Source organism: Cercospora beticola, chromosome 5, assembly GCF_033473495.1.
Source record: "Cercospora beticola chromosome 5, complete sequence".
NCBI classification, from domain to species: domain Eukaryota; kingdom Fungi; phylum Ascomycota; class Dothideomycetes; order Mycosphaerellales; family Mycosphaerellaceae; genus Cercospora; species Cercospora beticola.
Window position 1 is genome coordinate 4,429,032 of NC_088939.1, and position 19,520 is coordinate 4,448,551.

At 53.9% G+C, this 19,520-nt stretch overlaps 4 protein-coding genes across 4 annotated transcripts; 1 reads left to right on the forward strand and 3 right to left on the reverse strand.

The window, feature by feature from the left end:
- Positions 1-85: 85 nt before the first annotated feature.
- On the reverse strand, positions 86-4,028 carry RHO25_008926 (uncharacterized protein; the record flags this gene model as incomplete). The annotated part of the gene is made up of 2 exons (XM_023604729.2): positions 86-3,613; positions 3,666-4,028. 2 exons carry the CDS (start codon positions 4,026-4,028, stop codon positions 86-88), a joined length of 3,891 nt encoding a protein of 1,296 aa, XP_023460344.1.
- Positions 4,029-4,577: 549 nt separating this feature from the next.
- RHO25_008927 (uncharacterized protein) lies at positions 4,578-7,890 on the forward strand (the record flags this gene model as incomplete). The annotated part of the gene is made up of 3 exons (XM_065603117.1): positions 4,578-5,281; positions 5,373-7,837; positions 7,862-7,890. 3 exons carry the CDS (start codon positions 4,578-4,580, stop codon positions 7,888-7,890), a joined length of 3,198 nt encoding a protein of 1,065 aa, XP_065459189.1.
- An 804-nt stretch (positions 7,891-8,694) lies between these two features.
- RHO25_008928 (uncharacterized protein) lies at positions 8,695-12,336 on the reverse strand (the record flags this gene model as incomplete). The annotated part of the gene is made up of 1 exon (XM_023604731.2): positions 8,695-12,336. One exon carries the CDS (start codon positions 12,334-12,336, stop codon positions 8,695-8,697), a length of 3,642 nt encoding a protein of 1,213 aa, XP_023460346.1.
- Positions 12,337-14,753: 2,417 nt separating this feature from the next.
- Positions 14,754-18,659, reverse strand: RHO25_008929 (uncharacterized protein; the record flags this gene model as incomplete). Its single annotated transcript, XM_023604732.2, has 1 exon — positions 14,754-18,659. The coding sequence occupies one exon, from the start codon at positions 18,657-18,659 to the stop codon at positions 14,754-14,756; it is 3,906 nt and encodes a 1,301-aa protein (XP_023460347.1).
- Positions 18,660-19,520: the final 861 nt, after the last annotated feature.

A 19,520-nucleotide genomic window follows, 5' to 3' on the forward strand; every position in this document is an offset into this window, starting at 1 on the left:
TTAACAAGCGAGATGGCAGTGTATGCTGGAAGGCACGACGTGCAGCATGCAACTGTTCTATCTGAACATTCACGTACGCATGTACCTAGTCTACATCATCGTCCTCATCATCATCCTCGTCATCATCCTCATCGCTCTCCTCCTCGTCCGTCACTTCGCCACCCAAGGATTTTATCTTCTCCTTGTACTCATCTCTCTTGGCTTCTATGTCGCCCATGACGAGCAGCATACTTTCAAGCTCTTCTTTCGCATTCTTCTCGCTCTCTTGAGCTGCCTTGAGAGCTGCCTGAGTCTTCTCGCTTTCGGCGATAGTGGCCTTGATCTTTGCGAGCTCAGCTTGTGCCTTCGTCTCCCCGTCCTTTGCAGCCGAAAGCTGTTCCTTGGCCTTGGAGTGCTCAGCCTCGATATTGCGAAGTTTCTCGAGCTCTGCTTTGGCATCTTTGTCTGCTTCACGCGCTTGCTCAAGTTCTTTTCGAAGCTTCTCTGCGTCTTCAGAGTCGGCCTTCGCCTTCTCGAGATCGGCCCGAGCGGTCTTCGCGCTCTCCTGAGCTTCCTTGAGTTCCTTTTCGAGTTTCTTGGGCTTCTCAGACTCGGCCTTGTCAGCCTTGCCAGATGCGCTTTTCGCCTGTTCGGCGGCCTTCTTGGCCTCTGCAAGATCTTTCTCAAGTTTGGCAATTTTGTCCTTGTCCGCTTTGCTCGTACCGCCCGCATTGGCCTTGTTGTTCGCGCCCTTTGAACCTTCAGCGGCTTTCTTCTCAGCAGTTGCGGCCTTCTCTTCAGCCTCTTTGGCTTTCTTCTCGGCTGCCACAGCTTTCTGTATCGCCTCTTTGAGCTTGTCTTCAGTTGTCTTGACTTTCGCCTCAGCATCGGCCGCTTTCTTCTCAGCATCCGCGATCTTCTTGTCGGAGTCCTTGCCAGATGCTGTTGCCTTCTTCTGGTTGGTCTCTGCATCTTTGAGCTTTTTCTCCAATGCAGTGATCTTCTCTTCGGCCGCAACTGATCTCGTTTCCGAATCTGTGAGCTTCTGTTCTGTTTCAGACAATTCTTGCTTGATTGTCTCAAGCTCGCTCTGTGCTTTCGCAGCGTCTGCTTTAGCCTCATCCGCAGCGGTGTTGGCGGCATCCACTTCAGACCTATGGGCCTCAGATACGGTGCTGGCTGCCTTCTTAGCCTCGTCGAGTTCCTTCTCCAGTTCTGCGAATCCGGAACGCTCGGTCTTGAGCTCCTCATCGCGTGCGACCAGATCAGCCTTGAGCTCTTCTGCTTCTGCTTTGTATTTACTCAGTTCTTCGTCGCGTGTTTCGAGGGCCTTTCTGGCTTCCGTGAGCTTTCCCTCGGACAATTTGATTTGCTCTTGTGCGACTCGTAGCTTGTTCTCCGACGCTACTTGTTGTTGCTTGAGGCCGTCGAGCTCGCGAGAAAGATCACGTTCCCGCTTGATGAGCTCATTCAATTTGCCAGTTGTGGACTCCAATTGCTGCTTCGCGTTCGCGTGTCCACTCGCTTCCTTTCGGTGTTCGTTGCCAAGCTCTGCGATTCGCCTCTCGAGCTCCTGAATCTTTTGGGCAGAGGCGGCTTCTCTCTCACGTAGACTAGCTTGAAGGGTCCTGTCTGACTCCTGCTTTGCGTTATTCAGGGCGTGCTGATGCCGAGTCTGGATTGTGTTCTTGTCCTGCTCGTGCTGCTTTGTAATCTTCTCGAGTTCGCTTTCATGACCTTGTTGCATAGCCTGATTGATCTTTCGAAGGCGCTCGATCTCTGATGACGCAGTCTGCAGTTCTTTACTGATAGTCATGTGATCCTGTTCCGCTTTCTCCGTGGCATCGAGCGCTTCTTGCTGTGCGACGGCCAGCGCGTCTTTGGCTGCTTGAGCCTGTTTCCGCAGCTCATCAAGAACGTCGCGATCCACACCGGCCTCTGCTGCTGATGCTGGCAACACCTCGACGCCTGGGTCTTTGTCGATCGCCCTACGGAGACGGGTATACTCAACAGTGAACAGGTCGACGAAGACATGACTGAGCATCCCATTACCGCCTTCATCTGTTTCTTGGTCTAGATCGAAATCTCTGATGGCTGGCACTCGCCGAAGTTGGAGAAGTGCGTCCAGATATTTCGTCCTGCCGAGCTTTTGTTGCACCAAAGGTGCCAGCGTACGGCGTGGAATGGGCGAGTCCTTAGTACTGAACTCATATACAATGCCGAGAAGCACCGCAGCGAGACCGGCAATGATGGGGTCGTCAGGTGTCTTGACCACTGCAACAAGGCCTTGTAGGAGGCTCGAGCCCTCAGCGAGCAAATCATCCACGCCTGGTGCAAAATCCCACAATAACGAAGACAACAAGCTTGCATATGCTGCGACCGTCTTTGTGTCGATGGGAGTTTGAAGCGCAGCGTGTAAATGCGATCCAAGAGCCTGTACAATACTTATCACATCCTCGCCCTCCTCTTCGTTCCCTTCGGAGACAGAGATGAACATGGTCTTGGCGTTCAGCTCCTCACCAATCAGTCCCTGAACTATCCAGGATGCATGCACCACGGCGGTTTCGTCACCTTCAGGAGGGTGTAGCAATGTGTGGAGCACGTTGGCAGTAGTTTCACCCTCAGCATGACCGTTGATGGCGCGCTGCAGAAAATGTGCCTTGACCCGATCATGACCGCTGAGATACGCCTGAATGAGACCACAAGCCGCTGCACGCAAAGCTGCTTCCGCGTCACGATCATCCAGTGAGGTACTCAAAAGCGCTTCAATGATGTAACTTCGCCGCTTCTCCAGACTTGCTCTCGCGCTCTTCTTGCCTCGCGCATTTGGCGTTGTGCCGTTCGTTTGACCCTGCTTCTGCTCTTCAGTGGCGTTGTGGTCGGCGTCGTCAGGCGTAACAACTGTAAGTGCAGCAAATTGTTCTTGTAGAGGCGCATTGGTTTCGATCAAAGCTGCCGCTGCCCGCAGTGCCGACGAACGGACTGGCACAGGGATCGCCAGCGTGTAGCCAAGATCGATCAAGACTTGAGCAATGCCAGCTCGGAAGAAAGCAGTTTGATTCTGGGGTGTGCTGGCTTCTCCGGGCACAAGAAATAGCCTCAGGAGCATGAGTAGTCCCCATGCTGCCTTCTCCCGTGCCTGGGCATTGAATGGCAGCTCATCTGCAGTAGGAAATGCTTGCTGGAGTAATTGGACGAGCTGAGCCACACAGCCAGATTCTCGAAACATGGTTTGGTTCGTAGATGACCCACGTATGAGGTTTGCCAGCAAACTCAGGCAATCTTGTGCTGTGATTCCAGCTTCACCAAGGCCACCTTCGAGCTGTATCAAGGCGAACGTCTTGCTGAAGACATCTTCGAAGGCAACGATCTTTCGCAGCTCCTCGTTCGCTCCGCTTGTCAAGTCTACTAGCAGAAGCAGGCCTGCATTGCGAACCGCGTCTCTTCCGTCGTCCAGGATGCCGACTAGTCGTGAAACACCCAGTGGTGCTGCCAATATGCACTCCTGCAACCGATCGGGGCGCGCAGCGCATATTGCTGACAGAATCTGTACTGCGTATAGTCGCGAATAGTAGTCTGCGTACGGGCTCGTAGGGTCTAGGAGATGTAGGAGAATGGATAGATTGTCTTGACGCTGTACCTACCTTAGCTATCGTTCTACACCGGATGCCATTCGATCGACCTACCATGGAGAACTCGTCAGCTAAGAAGAGTGCTATTTCGTCGCCGGCCTCGGGCGAGTTGCTATCGGGACTGAACAGCATGAGCAGTGTTTCCATGACGAGACGAATCGTGTCCACATCTCCACCCTCCGCCTGTTCGCCATCCTGGCTCTTCCTCGAGCTGTCGTCCCCAAGTCCATCCCGTTTCAAGGTCGATATGAGTTCTCGGAGTGAGCCGCTGGCGACTGAAGCTGGGAACTGTTTGGCGAAACTCCTCAGACCCAGGATCGCAGCTCGACGGTCCTCTAACAGTGTCGCGGACTGCAGGCGACCACACAGCGTGTCGATGGTGGCCGTAGCCGTCTGCATCGGCGGTGTTTTGAGCATGATGGGTGGTGACTGCTGCCCGGAGGCAGTCTCGCTGTTATTTCATTCCTGGTTGCCAGTGCGTGTAAGAATCTTCGACACTGTGAATGAGTCCAAAGCTGTGCTGCTCGGTCGTGGGTAACGCTCAGTCGAGAATGGCTAATTTATTGAACGTTCAGTACTTTCGGGCATTGTTGTCCTCAACTGCGCAACGCTCATTTTGGAGACAAGCTTGCGGGAGCTGCCGCGCCATCGATTCGGACTTTCCCTGTCTCCGTCGTGCACTTTCTCGCGCGGCTCCCTTTTCCCTTCACTTTCTTCAACCACACGCCCGCCGGCAGCATCATCACCGCTTCTGCCTGGCATCGCCATTATTTATCGCGTCGCTGTGACCGACACGACGCGACTCCACTGGACTCGGACGGACGAAGCGCGCCACGCTGAGGACCATCAAAGGCAGCAACCCGCGCACGCGACGTCGACTCTCCATCCTTTTCCACCCCAGACACCTCTCTCTGTCGCGTAGCCTCTCTTCATCGCCACGTGCATCGCCTCCGACAGTAGCCCGTCATGGGTGTGCCAGCCTTGTTTCGCTGGCTCAGCAAAAAGTATCCGAAGATCATTTCGCCTGTGGTCGAGGAGCACGCGCAAAAGGTGCAAAATGCAGATGGCTCCGAGACGGTTATTCCCATAGATGCGCGGGGTCCCAACCCCAATGGCGAGGAAATGGACAACTTGTATCTCGACATGAATGGTATCGTGCATCCGTGTTCGCACCCGGAGGACCGGCCACCACCGGCCAACGAGGAAGAGATGATGATTGCCATCTTTGAGTACACTGAGCGCGTAGTCAACATGGTCCGCCCACGTAAGCTTCTGATGATTGCTGTCGATGGTGTCGCGCCTCGTGCCAAAATGAACCAGCAGCGTAGCAGACGTTTTCGAAGCGCGCAAGAAGCCGCCGAGAAAGACGCTGAGGCTGCTGAGTTCCACGCGCGCATGGTCGCCAATGGCGAGCGTAGTGCTGATGGTGAGGGCGCTGACAAGCCCAAGAAGACATGGGACTCCAACTCTATCACTCCTGGAACACCTTTCATGGACCTGCTCGCCCAGTCACTGCGTTATTGGATCAGCTACAAGTTGAGCACGGATCCCGCGTGGGAGAAGCTCAAAGTCATCATCTCCGATGCCACTGTTCCCGGTGAAGGTGAGCACAAGATCATGAACTTTGTAAGATCGCAGCGCAGCTCGCCCGAGCACGACCCCAACACCAGGTAAGTCATCCGACACATCTCTCCGCTACTCAAATTTTTGCCTGCATGGTCAATGCACGCAATTTTGGTCAACGGATGCTAACATGTGCAGGCACGTCATGTATGGTCTCGATGCTGACCTGATCATGTTGGGTCTTGCTACCCACGAACCGCATTTCCGCATCTTGCGCGAAGATGTCTTTGCGAACGACACGAAGCCGGGTCACTGCAGGAAATGCAATCAGCCAGGCCACATAGCGGCTAATTGCCAGGGCCTGACGGCCAAGAATGACAGATCCGCGGAAGAGAAAGTCGAGAAGCCCCTCAAGCCTTTCATCTGGCTGCACGTGGGAATCCTGCGTGAATATCTGGCCATCGAGATGAGCGTGCCAAATCAAGGCTTTCGCTTCGACCTCGAACGCGCACTGGACGACTGGGTGTTTATGTGTTTCTTCGTCGGTAACGATTTCCTTCCGCATTTGCCATCACTGGACATTCGTGAGGACGGTATTGACACACTCATCGCCATTTGGCGAGACAACTTGCCTGTCATGGGTGGCTACGTGACCAAAGATGGGCATGTGGACCTGGCCAGGGCGCAGCTCATCCTGGAAGGACTTGCTAAACAGGAAAACGCGATCTTTAAGCGGCGTCGCGAGACCGAAGTGAAAGCCGCCCAGCGACAGAAGCAGCGCGAGGACCGTGAGCGACGTCAATCAAACAAGCGCCCGCGATACTCGAACAATGGCGAGCCAACCGGATTCGATGAGACAGTCATACGCAGAGGTGCCAGAGGTGGCATCATTCGTGGAGAAGCGGCGCCTGATCCAAATGCACTGCCTACCTTTGCACCGAGCCTGGCGCAGACCATGAACGACCCACGATACCAGAAAACCCTGACGCATGCTGACATTGTCGGCGGAGCCAGCGGACAGGAGAACAAGTCTGCCGCTGCGGCACTGAAGGAGAAATTGATGGGGAGCAACAAGGGCTCTGACAACCAAAGAGCAGATATTGAGGCGCTGATGGCCTCGACTACTGGTGGACAAGACCTGACTCCAAAACTCGGCAAACGTACTCGTGACATGATCGATGACGCCGCGGCAGATGATGCGAGTTCAGACCCGTCAACTCCGGGTCGCAACACGCCTGACAAAGAGATCGCAAACCCTACCAACCGTGGCACATCTGGCCAACTTGGAGGTAACAAAGATGCCTCAGATGGCATGCCAGAAGATACAGTCAAGCTGTGGGAGGACGGCTATGAAGAGCGCTACTACGAGCAAAAGTTCCACGTCTCGCCGGATGACATCGAGTTCCGGCACAAAGTGGCGCGCAGCTACGTGGAAGGGCTTTGCTGGGTATTGCTCTACTACTTCCAAGGTTGTCCATCGTGGACCTGGTACTATCCATATCATTACGCGCCCTTCGCAGCCAACTTCAAGGACATGGACAAGCAAGTGGTTCATTTCGAGAAGGGCAAGCCTTTCCATCCCTACGAGCAGCTCATGGGAGTCATGCCTGCCGCTTCGAACCACACTCTCCCTGCGGTATTCCATCCACTCATGACCGACGATGACAGCCCGATCAAGCAGTTCTATCCTGAAGACTTCGAAGTTGATCTCAACGGCAAGAAGTTTGCCTGGCAAGGTGTAGCGCTTTTGCCATTCATTGATGAGAAGAAGCTGCTCGAAGCTATGCACACAAAGTATCCTCTCCTCACCGAAGACGAGAAGCGGCGCAATGGATTTGGCGAAGAAGTGCTCATTTTCAGCACCAAGCACCCACTATACAATGAAGTTGTGTCGAACTTCTACGGCAAGAAAGCGGATAAGGACAAGTTCAAAATCAACAGCAAGATGTCGGAAGGCCTCGCTGGCAAAGCATCGAAAGACGCCTCATACATTCCTAACTCGGAGCTAACCTATCCGCTGCCTCCAGGTGGTCAAGATCAGTTTACGAGCCTCGATGTTGATGAGAGCGTCAAGGTCTCCTACCACATGCCTGTCATTGGCCAAGTGCACAAGTCTATGCTGTTACCTGGCGTCAAGTTCAATGCTCCTGTTTTGGACTATCAGGATGTCGAACAGACGCGCCAAAAGGCTGAGCGTAGCGGGCGAAGCCACGGCGGCGTGCAGCTCTCGCACAACGGCGATCGATCTGATGGTCGCCGCATCAACTATGCTGCGCGAGACAATGGCAACTCAGGCTACGACAATCGCAACGGTGGCGGCTACGGAGGTGGCAATGGTTATGGCGCCAATGGAGGATACGGCCGCAACGGGCCTCCTGCACCAGACCCATATGCTAGCCAAGCTGCAGCGGCTTTCCAGAATCTGCCACCACATCTGGCCGCACAGGCTGCGCAGCATGGCTACGCTCCGCCTCCTGGAGCAGGCCCTCCGCGAGGCTATGCTCCTCCACAGCCACAGTACGGCTATCCACCAGCGCAAAACGGGTACGGAGGTGGTGGACGTGGCGGCGGCGGCGGCTATGGAGGTGGAAGAGGAGGGTACGACAACAGAGGCAGAGGCGGCTACGGCTACGACAACAGATCAGGAGGGTACAATTCTGGAGGTGGCTATCAGGGCTACCAAGGAGGTGGCAGAGGCAATGGTAGACGCTACTAAAAGCACATTGTAACATAATTGTATGATTGCGCATTGAAATGAGAAAAGGTTGGGATTACTGCTTTACGATGTTGAAGCCTTCACTTTGCTACAACGCAATCATTTTTCCATCCGCGGACACAATTTCCAACATTTGAGGATCTCTCTAATGTGCGTTGATAGATTCCCAGCACACAAGATTTGCACTCAGCAGCTGAGTGAAACGACTGGAGATGGAGTCATGACTGTTGGTGTCATGCAATTTACTTTACATTGGCTCGTGTCACATACGCATAGTACAATCGCTCTAGATCGAAGTGAAAGGTCTCCGGCGAACAAAGGCCGCACTCAGCAGCTGAAGCAAACAGACGTGAATGGAGGCATTGAGAGTCGGAAAAACACTCTAGTGCATGTTGCGATATCTCTAGCTAACGAAAGCAGCATTCAGCGTCTGAATGAAACTAGTGGGAATGGAGGCATGCAGGATTCGAAGTCACTCTGACGCGTGCTGAATGATCTCGAGCAAACAAAATCTGCACTCAGCAGTTCAATTGAATGAATGGAAATGGAGGCGTGTGGGATTGGGAAATCGTTCTGACGCACGTTGGGAGGCCTTAAGCAAGCAGTCCACGAACTCGGCAGCTGCATGAGACGACTGGGGATGGAAACAAGTAGGATCGGAAATCGCTCTGCCACACGTCGAAGGACCTTTAACAAGCGAACGCCATACTAAGCAGCGGAACAACTGAAATGGAAGTAGAGACATCAATATTCGCGTCACGCAGTCGGGGTATCATTCGCTCATCTCATATCTGTACAGTGCAATCACTTCTTAAGCTCATCCCTCGCTCCTTCCACAGCCTTGCTCTCTCTCGCCTTCCAGTCATCGCTCTTCACACGTGCATGGCTCTTAGTCCTAGCCTCCTTTTCAGCCATCTTCTCATCTACTCGTTCTCCTGCACCACAATCGCAAGGGCATCCGGCCGTAGGACATCCTCTATCCTTCGCCACAACATACCAATCATACAAACATGCTGCGTGCCCGCTATGGCCGCACAGAAGACACATTGAGTGCAGAGTCGAGGTATGTGTCTCGAAGGGACTATTCTTCATCCAGCAAATCGGGCAAGGCTCCTGCTTCTTACGGCAGGATTGACATCGTAGAGTATCTGAGCTCGCCAGAACTGGCTTTCCGCAGCCACCGCAAGAGAGGTACACGCGGTTGTCTCCGAGGAAATCTTCGTATACGGCCGGGTATGCCGGGTAGCTCAGTTGGCGGAGAACTGCCGCTTCGTCGAAGAGTTGATACCGTAGGAGTTGCTCATGGTATGTGGACAAAATGCTCTCGACTTGCAGTGGCTGTAGCCCGGCTCTCATTGGCTGCTCGAAACATTGCTGGATGAGTGCCGGGACCTCCTCGGGATTCCAGCCCAAACTGTTGATGAAGTGGTCCACGTAGCTGGACACTGTCTGGTGAATCTCTGGTATTGGCAGCGGATGTGTGCGAGGCAGGAGGGGGCCGACGAGCAAGAGGAGTACTGATGCCATCTGGGGAAATGGCTGCTCATTGCTGTAGAAATTTATGAGCTGTTGTAGCATTTCTACTATTGTCCAGATGGCGTTCTCCTCCAGATCGATGTCCGCTTCGTCGGCCAGGCCGTCGGGAGGAGCATCACTCGCATAGCCAGTGATTGTCTCCACTGCTATGCGAGCGATCTTGAGCTCAGGTTCTCTCCATTCAGTGCCACGCAGGCCGTGCTCAAACCCGAGATTCTTCTTGACGGCTGCCGACCGGCCCTGCGCCACCTCTGATGGTCTTTGCTCCCGCGCGGCAGAGGGCCCAGGGCCACGGTCCCAGTGATCTTTGCTCGCCTCCGGACTCTCGGCAAAGATTGCTTGCTCCACGTCTGAATCTCTTCTGTTGTCAGGCTGAATCTCCGACTCTGTCGTCTGGACGCGCCTGGGCCGGGGGCGAGTTGGGTGCGCAGAGACCATGGGTAGGCCGGCCGACTTGTGACTTTCAAATGAAGCGGGAAAAGATGCCTCTCTCGAGCCAGCCGAATCCTCCAGGAACTGGAAGCTCTCACCACTTCCGTGGTTTTCGAGCTTGGCGAGTGGGATCCTGACGCCTTGATGGTCTACTGGGTCGAGGTTCAGGACGTTCTTCGATTGCGCACTCCACCGCTTCACCATCTCGCTCCTCTCAGCCGTTTCCTCGTACGTCTGGTGCTTCTGCATCTCAGCGAGACTATCCATTGTGAGTCTGCGGGTGGACGAGCTCAGTGGGATCGGCGGTGCTGGAGGAGGTTTGAGCATGGACGAGGTGAGAGAAGGCGGTAGGGTGACGGGTTCGCCGGCTTCAATATCGGGCAACGGTTCGCGATCTCCATTGGAAGGGCGTGCAAGTGGAGTCGGGACATTAGACGTGCTCTCTGCCTGTGTCAAGTGCTGTGCGATTGTCTGCGCAGGCCGCAAACTCGCCGGGGAGTGGACAGGCGACTTCAAGTGTTGCGCGGCGAGGCGTGTAGCTAGGCCTTCAATCGAAGTGTGTTGTGTGCCGTTCACTTGGGGGGATGGCTTTTGCGAAGCTCTCCTTGCCTTGAGTACGGCTCGATCTGTCAAGTGCTTGATGACACAGTGACTGACCATTTTCCATGTTTGCGCCTCTCTCAGAAGTCCCAACGATGCGGCGCGTTCTTCATTTTCCTTGAATGCTTTGTCCACGACGGCTAGAAAGGTCGGGTCGTTTGGAGCAGCGCGGAACTCTGTTGCCCAGCGATCGGCCATGTACGCGATGAACCTGCGGTTGTTATGACTGGGCAGCTGTCCGCGGCAGGCCACTTGCTGCGGGCGAAAGGATTTGCGGTTGGTCAGGACGTCGTCGAGTTTGATGGTTGCCGAATGCTTCTGGGCACGAGGAGTCGGCGTGGCGGAGACGAAGCGCCCGGAGTTGCTGGTTCGGGGCTGGCGTTTGGCTGGTAGGAGACTGAGGAAGGAGGAATCTAGGCTATCGTCTGCCCAGCTGCGGCTCAGAAAGGTTGACTCTGGGCTGGTGCTGAAGCTGGTCGGTTTCTGCGGCGTAGGGAGAGCTGGATTCGGCTTCGGCACGCGGCGTTGCTTTCGCGACTGGGTGACAAAAGTGAGCTCGCCAAGCGGAGAGACGTCAAGTGTCTGCAGGTTGCATCGGTCAATGACCTTGGACGTGTGCTGGATATCCGTCTGGAGAAAGGTGCCTTCACGACCCACGGTCCACAGCAGATCTTGCGAGTGCCAGAGCATGTCCGTCGGCGCGGAGGGATACGGCTGCAGCTCTCGGAAGGGAAGAAGAGGCCGTCGAAAGTCCCACACGTGCAGGACGGGGTGGTCACGGTCGTAGCAAGCCACCACCTGCGTACAGAGACCAGCACCATCATCTTGTGCGATCGCCGAGCGGCAAGAAGGGCGCCATCTAATGTTCATGACAGGATGCGCGGCTTTGATCTCCCACGACGCCTTCTTAGGACGACTTCCGGAGACATCAAACACGCGGATCGTCTTGTCACTGCCGGCCGTGACGATATGCTTGCCATCGGGATGCCAGTCCACAGCATTACAAGCAAGAGAGTGTGCCGGGATTCTGATCTTGGGAGCTTTCAAGTTCCTCATATCCCAGCGCTGGACCTCTCCCGCATCTGTACCAAAGGCAAAGTCAAGACCTTCGGTGGGACTCCACTTGACATCTCGCACGCCGTCGCTCTGACCCTGGAACCTCCGCTTGCTCTGTATATCTCCGACTTGTCTCTGGTTCCGAACGTCTCGCACGTCCCACAGCCTTACTGTGCCGTCCTGGCTGCCAGACAGCAGGAGACTGCCTTGATGTGGGCTGAATGTGACATTATGGACTTGTCGCTTGTGCTCGATGAGTTGTGCTGCCTGCAGTCCAGCATGGCCAAGATCGTATACGATGATCTTGCCACTGGACGTTGCTGCTGCGACATACTGGCCTGTGTTGCCTTTCGCCCAGGCCACATCAGCTATGTCGATCGAATAGATTTGGCGAGGTTGTCCGGATGCCTGGTTCGGTGTACTTCGGATCTTCGACCTAAGATTTAAGTCCTCCGCGCACCGTCCATCGACAACCGAGACTGTCTTGAAGATCTCCTTTCCAGCAATGATGGCATGGCTGCCGCTCTCATTGATGCTGATGGTCTTGATCTCAAGTCCCGTTTTGTGGCTGGTGGTTGCATTCTGCGACGCACTGAGTGGCGCTGATCTCATGAATTGACTGCCGCCGTGGGAGTAGCGGTCATCGTCCTGTGCACCCTGCGGACTCGGCGGCCTCGAATACCCGAGCAGACGCGATGCTGCATCTCTGGCCCGCTGCAATGGCCTTGGGTTCGGGGCTGGCAGTGGTGGAGCTCTCGGTGGAATCAATGCCGCCGCTTTGCTTGTCGACTGTCGCTTGTTGTGTCCCGACTCGTTACTCATGGTGGCGACTTCCCGCAGTGCCAGATCCACTTAGACCTGGCTGATGCAGACTGTACTTCTCCGAGCATGCTGCTGATGGCAGCGACAGTCGTTGATGTTGTCAACTACGCGGAGGACATGGTGGTAAGAAGAGAGACGGGCTGTGAGCTCGCGTCGGAAACTTGCTTTGCTTGGCATGAACCAGACCGCGCTCACTTCGCGCCTCTTTCCCTTTGCGCTTCTTCTCCAACTTCGGTCTAGCTTCAACCACGTCAAGGTAAGGCCTATCCATCTACGAGGCTCATCATACGGTCATACAATACCCTGGGATCCTTTCCCATGACCTACAGTGAACGACGAGCGCCAGCAGCACGCGGAGCGGCGGAGGACGGCGGCACCGTCAACGTGCCAGCTGTTCACCATCACAGCGGCGCTCAAACTGCAATGACCAGGCGCGATCAGCGGTCGAGGCTCATGGGATCACACGGGGGCAGGCTGACGGGCAGTAAAATCGGACTCCACCTGCCGGCGCCCTCATCGCGACCATTGCTCCATCTTATGCGTGGTCTAATGGACTCATTCGTCGCCACTCTGCTGACTACGATGGCCGTCAGGTTTCCACAGTATCATGGCAGTCCGGTAAGGCCATAGTTCAACAGCTCCACTGGCTGCTCAAGGTAGGGCACACAGTCCAACGACGGAAATTTCACAGTTCCTTCTCCTTCATTTCGTCTTCAAACTCGCCGCGAACTCGCCGTTCTACCTGACCATTTCCCTCGATGAGACAAAGACCATAATCCAGGTTGCGCACACTCAAATCAGAGCTCGTCAGCTGAGGACTACATACATCTTCCGCCTTTCCACGGCGCCTGCACGCTTGGACACCAGATAAGGCGCATTTAGGGCAGCGAGATTGGTTCTGCTGAGCACACCCGACGACTCCCAAGAACTTCATGGTTGCCGCCCTTTGTTGGAAGGATATCGAGACAATGCGGTGTGCTAGCATACAGATCCGGCGAAAAGAGGCACTTCTTTATTCATGACCGACTTGTCTATTCATGTGCCTCTCAGAAAGCAACTCCTCTTACAGCTCAAGGAAGGAAAACAAGCAAATGGCTGAGAGAAGGTCTGCTGAGAACGGTTGGGATACCTACTTAAGATGGGAATTGAGGTGATCATGCTCCAGTTGCGAAACAGTGATATATACATCCTAATTCTTCACGCAGCACTGCCACACACAGAAACACAAAAGAGAGATCAGATCATCAGAAACGCATACGTAAAGCATGGAATGCGATACCAGACAGGAGGGCCTACATAGAAGCAATCCGCGGAGTTGAGAGCTGGCATTCAAGTGCCGAAACTTGGAGCGATCGACTATCTCGCAGCCGCAACACACTCCAACCCGAAGCTCTTGCACATCTCCAACAAACCCTCTACCGTTCGCTAGGCATGGAGCTCTTCTTCCTACAAAAACTGCAACGTCAACAAGAAAAGAAAGACAGATCCGGAAGAACACAAACAGAAGCCCGAAGTCTCGAACACACAGCCTCTAACATCCAAACCACAGCCCTCGCACTACACATCCTCGAGCCCTCCATCCCACCCCTCTCCATCGCAGAGCGCCTCTTCCCCAACCTCTCAACCTACGCCCCGCGCCTGCAATCCCACATCATAGAATCCTGTTCCAAACTCCGCGAAGAACCCAACCCCACCCTCACCTCCATCGCCGAAACAGAACTCCTCTCCGAACTCAAAACCACAATCGCACTCTACGAGTCCACAAACGGCGCAGCATTTGCAGGTAAACCCCTCGCTCAAGACACTGCGCGGAGGAGCAAAAGAATGGGGTATCGCCGATTCAAAGGTTCTCACCGTGGGATTGAAAGGACGTATAGTAAACAGTCTATAGACGCGAGAATTCCGTTGGGTCCGAAAGATCGTTGGGAATTGTTTGAGGCGCCATTGACGCCTCCGCCCATCCAGGATTGTACAGGGATTGTGAAATTGTATCGGTGGTCGAGGGGTAGATAAATTGGTAATAGTATTGAACGTGCCACGTTGCATGCAAAATAATTTGTGGCGATGAGATTGAATTCTAGGAATTTTGTGACCAGAAAGACCACGATGATGAGAAAATGTAAGGAAAAGGGACGGTTCGCAGACCAAATTGTGCGTTTGATTTTCATAAGATACATTATTCATGCTGATTCGTTGGGGTATCAAAAACTTCGATAGTATAACCTCCCACCTCCAAAACGCCGTATTCGACTGTTCCCTACGATCTCAGAAGCCGATGGCGAAAGCGCTTTTCTGCCATGCCCTGAAATCCTGCTCATCTACATCATGAAACCAAGTTTGCGAAACGATGCAAGAACGAGCGCGAAGCATATTGTGATCGCGACAATAAAAATGCCAATGACTTGCTTCTTCATTCTCTACCGACGGCCATTAGCTGCACGGTAGTTGACCTGCTGTGTCGGATCGCCAGTGACACCGAAGAGATAAGCCAGCTCCTGCACGCCAAGACGAGCAAGGTTCGCAGCCGACTGCTCGTCCAGCGCCTCAGAAATGAGAGCCCGCTTCTTCTCTTGCAGCTCGATGATCCTGTCCTCGACAGTACCCTGTATCAGCACACGATGGACTGTGACTGGACGCAGTTGGCCAATGCGATGGGCCCGGTCGATGGCTTGCTCTTCAATGTAAGGATTCCAGAACGGATCGAGGATGATGACCTGGCTGGCCATGTTGAGGTTAAGTCCAGCATTGCCAGCCTTGAGCGACACCAGCATGATGCGGACGTTCTTGCTATCATCCTTGAAGTCATCGACAGCATCAGCTCGCATGGTCGCAGTCATGCTGCCATCGTAACGACGATAACCGTAGCCCTCGCCATCGATGGGAATCTCCAGCAGATCCAGCAGCGATGTCCACTGACTGAAGATGAGAACTTTCTCGCCCTCTTTGGCTTCCATGATATCTTTCAAGATCTCCATTGTCTTATCAATCTTGGCCGATCCGACGTACGTCTTGCGAAGGCGGGCAAGGTACTTCTTCTTGGCTTTCGTGCTCTTCGCAGCTTCTTTCTTCAGATCTGCCAAAGTCACAGGACCTTTGGTCTTCTTCTTCTTCTCTTTCGCTTTCCCCTTGCCCTTCGCGCCCTTCTTGTTCTTCTTCGCCTCTTTGCCTTTGCCCTTACTGCTCTTAGACTTCTTAGCCTTGGATTTGTGTCCAGCGAAGATACCAGTGCCGTTAGTCGCAGGGCCCGCAACGCCCTCCTCAACTTTCGGCTTGAACGGTGCATCGAGACCATCGTCATCCTCTTCCAGCTCCTCATCGACTGGCTCTCGCTTGACGGCTTTGCCATTCTTGTCTTTCTTTGATTTGAGTTTCCTGTCAAGATCATCATCGTCATCGGAGTCTTCCTCGTCGGATTCTTCCTCATCGGGCGGAACGATGAACCCGCCAAGAGTCTCGTCTTCGTCGCTGGAGCTCTCTTCGTCATCGTCATTATCGTCATCGCTGTCATCCTCGACCCCAGACACAACTTCTTCATCATCTGCTGCGTTCATCTCGGCACGCTCTGCCTCGCTGAGCAGCTCAGGCATGTGCACCTTCTTGAAGCTGTTGAAATCCGTAAGGCGCTTAGCATTGATGTTTCCGCGACAATTCGGGCAGCGTGCACCTCCATTTTCGTTTTCAATGCCCTGTTGAATAGCATTGGCCGGGTCTGCGATCTTCGAGAAACATTCGGAGCAAGTGTCATGGCCACAAGGAATGAAAATGGCCGGGTTGGCGACCGCATCATAGCAGACTGGGCATTCGAAGTTGCCTCCAGTTGACTTGATCCGCTCCACGACTTGTGGATCGAGCTGCTTGGCGAAATCGAGCATCTGATCTTCAGTCATGTCTGCAGCTGCCGCCACGCCGAAATCTTTTATCAGATGAGGGTGGCAGCATGCCTGCCGCAATCGCAAGAGCAACACCAAGATTGCTGAATACGATTGACCGATAGTTCCGCGACGCAGATACTTGTTGAACTGCACCTGTGACTGCGATTCCAAAGCTGTGTAGAAAGCCTGCTCGTCTTCGTCGAATACTGGGTTGTCAACGGTGGTGCTGCGTTCGGGCAAATTGAGGATGGGCTCGCCTTCGAACTTGCTCTTCTTCGTACGTCGCAACATGATCGATTTGCACAAGATCTGCAGCTGCCGCATAGCACGCCCGCGCTGGGCCTCGTGCGTTGAGCGTAGTGGCGTGTTGAAGTCGAGTCTGAACTTCTCCCAATGGCAGTACGGTTTGATTTTGAGAAAATGGATCAGAGAGAACAACTCTTCCACGTTGTTCATCATTGGCGTTCCAGTCACGCAAAAGCGATATTTGGCTTTGAGCAAACAAGCACCTTTAGCACTCTGAGTAGTTCTGTTCTTGATGCATTGAGCTTCGTCCAGAATCACCCGGTACCATTGCGCTTCATCGGCAAGAAAGATCAATTTCTCAGTAGAGCCAGGAACTGCGGCAGGGTTTGCTTTCTTCCGAAGTAGAAATTTCTCCAGCTTCTTCAACTCCGAAGCGATGCTGCCATAAGTGGTGAGGACAACGTCATATGATCGCAAGTCGTCAAAGTTCTTCGCCTTGGTTCCTCCATGATGAGTGAAGACCGAAAGTTCGTAGCGACCGCCTTTGACCTTGTCCTTGATCTCCTGCTTCCACTGTCGCAGCAGAGCGACGGGCGCAATGATCAAGGTCGTCCTGCATCGGAAATCCTCTGACTTACGAGTGACCATGAGCGAAAGCATTTGTATCGTCTTGCCGAGGCCCATATCGTCTGCAAGAATACCTCCTTTGTGGGGACCCTCTTCCTGCTTCTTGAGCCAGGTCAGACCGACTTCTTGGTACTTGTGTAGTCTGATCGTCAGGTCTTCTGGTGTTTGCACACGGAGATGTGCCGGCATGTCTTCATCTGGACGGATGTTGGCAAGCAACTCCTGGATCTCCTCCTTGGTCTTAGTTGGATCGTTGTGCTGCATCGTATCGTACCGGTCTCGATAGAGGGCTTCGTTTCCAGCGTAGTTCCCATAACCAGCAGTCTGGCGGACACCAGTGTAGATGAGATCGTCATCATCGTCGTCGTCGTCAAGGTCCCAGGGATTTGAACTGCTTGCGCCATACACCAAATTTCCCACGTCTCGAAGCTGACTGCGAAAAGCTTGGGCTTGATTTTGCATGGCGCTTTGAAGCCACATCCACATGTTTGGATCATGCAGATTGTTCGCACCATTGCCGTACGCAGCAGGCCCCGGAGCCGGCCGTATACCATTGTTAGGGGTATTGGGGAACGCGCCAGGCATCTGGTAAGTTGGGACTGATGGGCCGGTTCTGAAAGGTGCAGGCTGCCTATCGCTGGGCGTGAATCTAGCAGGCGCAATCTCCTCTAACTCGTCGTCGCTATCGTTCGTTAGATCCACCACTTCGCTCGACTGTCGCGGTCGCTGCGGCAGTTGTTGCTGCATTCCGAATGTGGGAGGCTCAGCTTTGACTTGAGGCCGACCATAAGCCTGCGAACGCGGCATAGCCAAGCCGTATCCAGGATTCTGATGCTGATGCATTCGTTGCGAAGACGATGATTCTGCAGTGGGCTGCGGGGCTGGTCGCTGGTAGTTTCCACCGAAATCTATCGTGGTCTGAACGTTGGGTCTGGACGAGGAAGCGTGCGCATTATTCGGTTGGCTCAGAGCACGAGCGAATTCCTCATCGCGCAATAGAGCTTCTCGTCGCTTCCTCGCGGCATCTTCGGCTTGCTGCGCGCGCATGAACAAGCGGTTTTGCTCTGAATCGCGCGCAGGATCTCGCGGTACGAACTCGTAGGAGCCTTCGGACGACGTCGGAGTTGCAGCATTCGAGACATCGGGTGTCTGTCGCTTGTACGCGCTCTCGCCAACCTGCAAGTATGATGACTGCGGCCGCGGACGCTTCACGCCAGAACCGGGAGTGGCAGTAGGAACCGCGCCATCTGAACTGAAGGGATTGGCGAACGTATTGCCATTACTGCCGTGGTTGCTCGCTGGTCGACCGCCGATGGCGCTATTCCAGAAACCACGTTCGTCGGCGCCCATGTCGTGATGATTTTGGGAAGTGTGTCCGTTCGGCTGGTTTTGCGGGCGCGAGTTTTCGGCGATGCGTGCTTCGAGTTGGGCTTTCTTTGTGTCAAGCTCGGCTTTCTCGTCCTCAAGTTCTCGCAGCCTCACTTGAAATTCTTCATCATCGGGGTCGAGCGATATTATTTGCACGTCCTTGAACTGGATATCATCCAGCAGCACATCGTATTGATCGCTGAGGTCCATTTTGTGGCGCCGCGGAAGGCCAGAGGCACAGCACTTTTGCGCTCTTGGCGCGCTCCGACGTGCGTTATCGGTTCTTTACGCAACGGTGCAAACCAGCTAGCGTGTGTTACACAGTGATCACTTGCTGCGCACCGGCACCGGGGCGCAGAACAGGCGGCCCCTCGTGGCCAACAGAGGTGGCAATTCCAGCGGCGGCAGGCGACCGCGTTTGTCCGGAGTACAGGGCCGAATCATGGGTCGTGCAGCGTATTCTGCGGCGAGACGTGGCAGGTCAAGTAGTCGGAGTGGTGAAGGTGAAGGCGATGCAGTTGCAATCGCGACTAAACACGCTTTGATGATGCAGCCGCGCACGGACGGTTAACGGTGAACGCCTCGAGGCGCAGGGATCAGCGTGTGCAAGGCTGACCTTTCACCACTCGCCCTCTTTCACATACACGAGACAACATCACATGCTGATCGGGACAGACTGTCGCTTATATGCAGTGACACTGCATAGGCGGTGAACGATTAAACCATTCTGATTAGTTGATTGATTGACTACATAACACGTATTTCCGGAGTTTTGAGAAAACTCTTCTCTGCCAAGAATCACGTGGTCAGGGTGGTCCCGTAATTCAACACACCCCTTTAGTAAACATTGATTACTATAGAATCAATAGTTGCTGCCTTAGGTATAAAGGAACTTCTAACTTTACGTAGTAAATTCCTTTACTTTAATAAAAGAAATAATATTATAACTCTTATTCTACTAATTAAAACTATAATAAAAACGCTAAAAGTATACCGTTATACTTAAGTAAACTTAAATATAACGGTACTAAAACTCTTAGCGTAGGGACTACGGAGTATACTAGTCTAGCG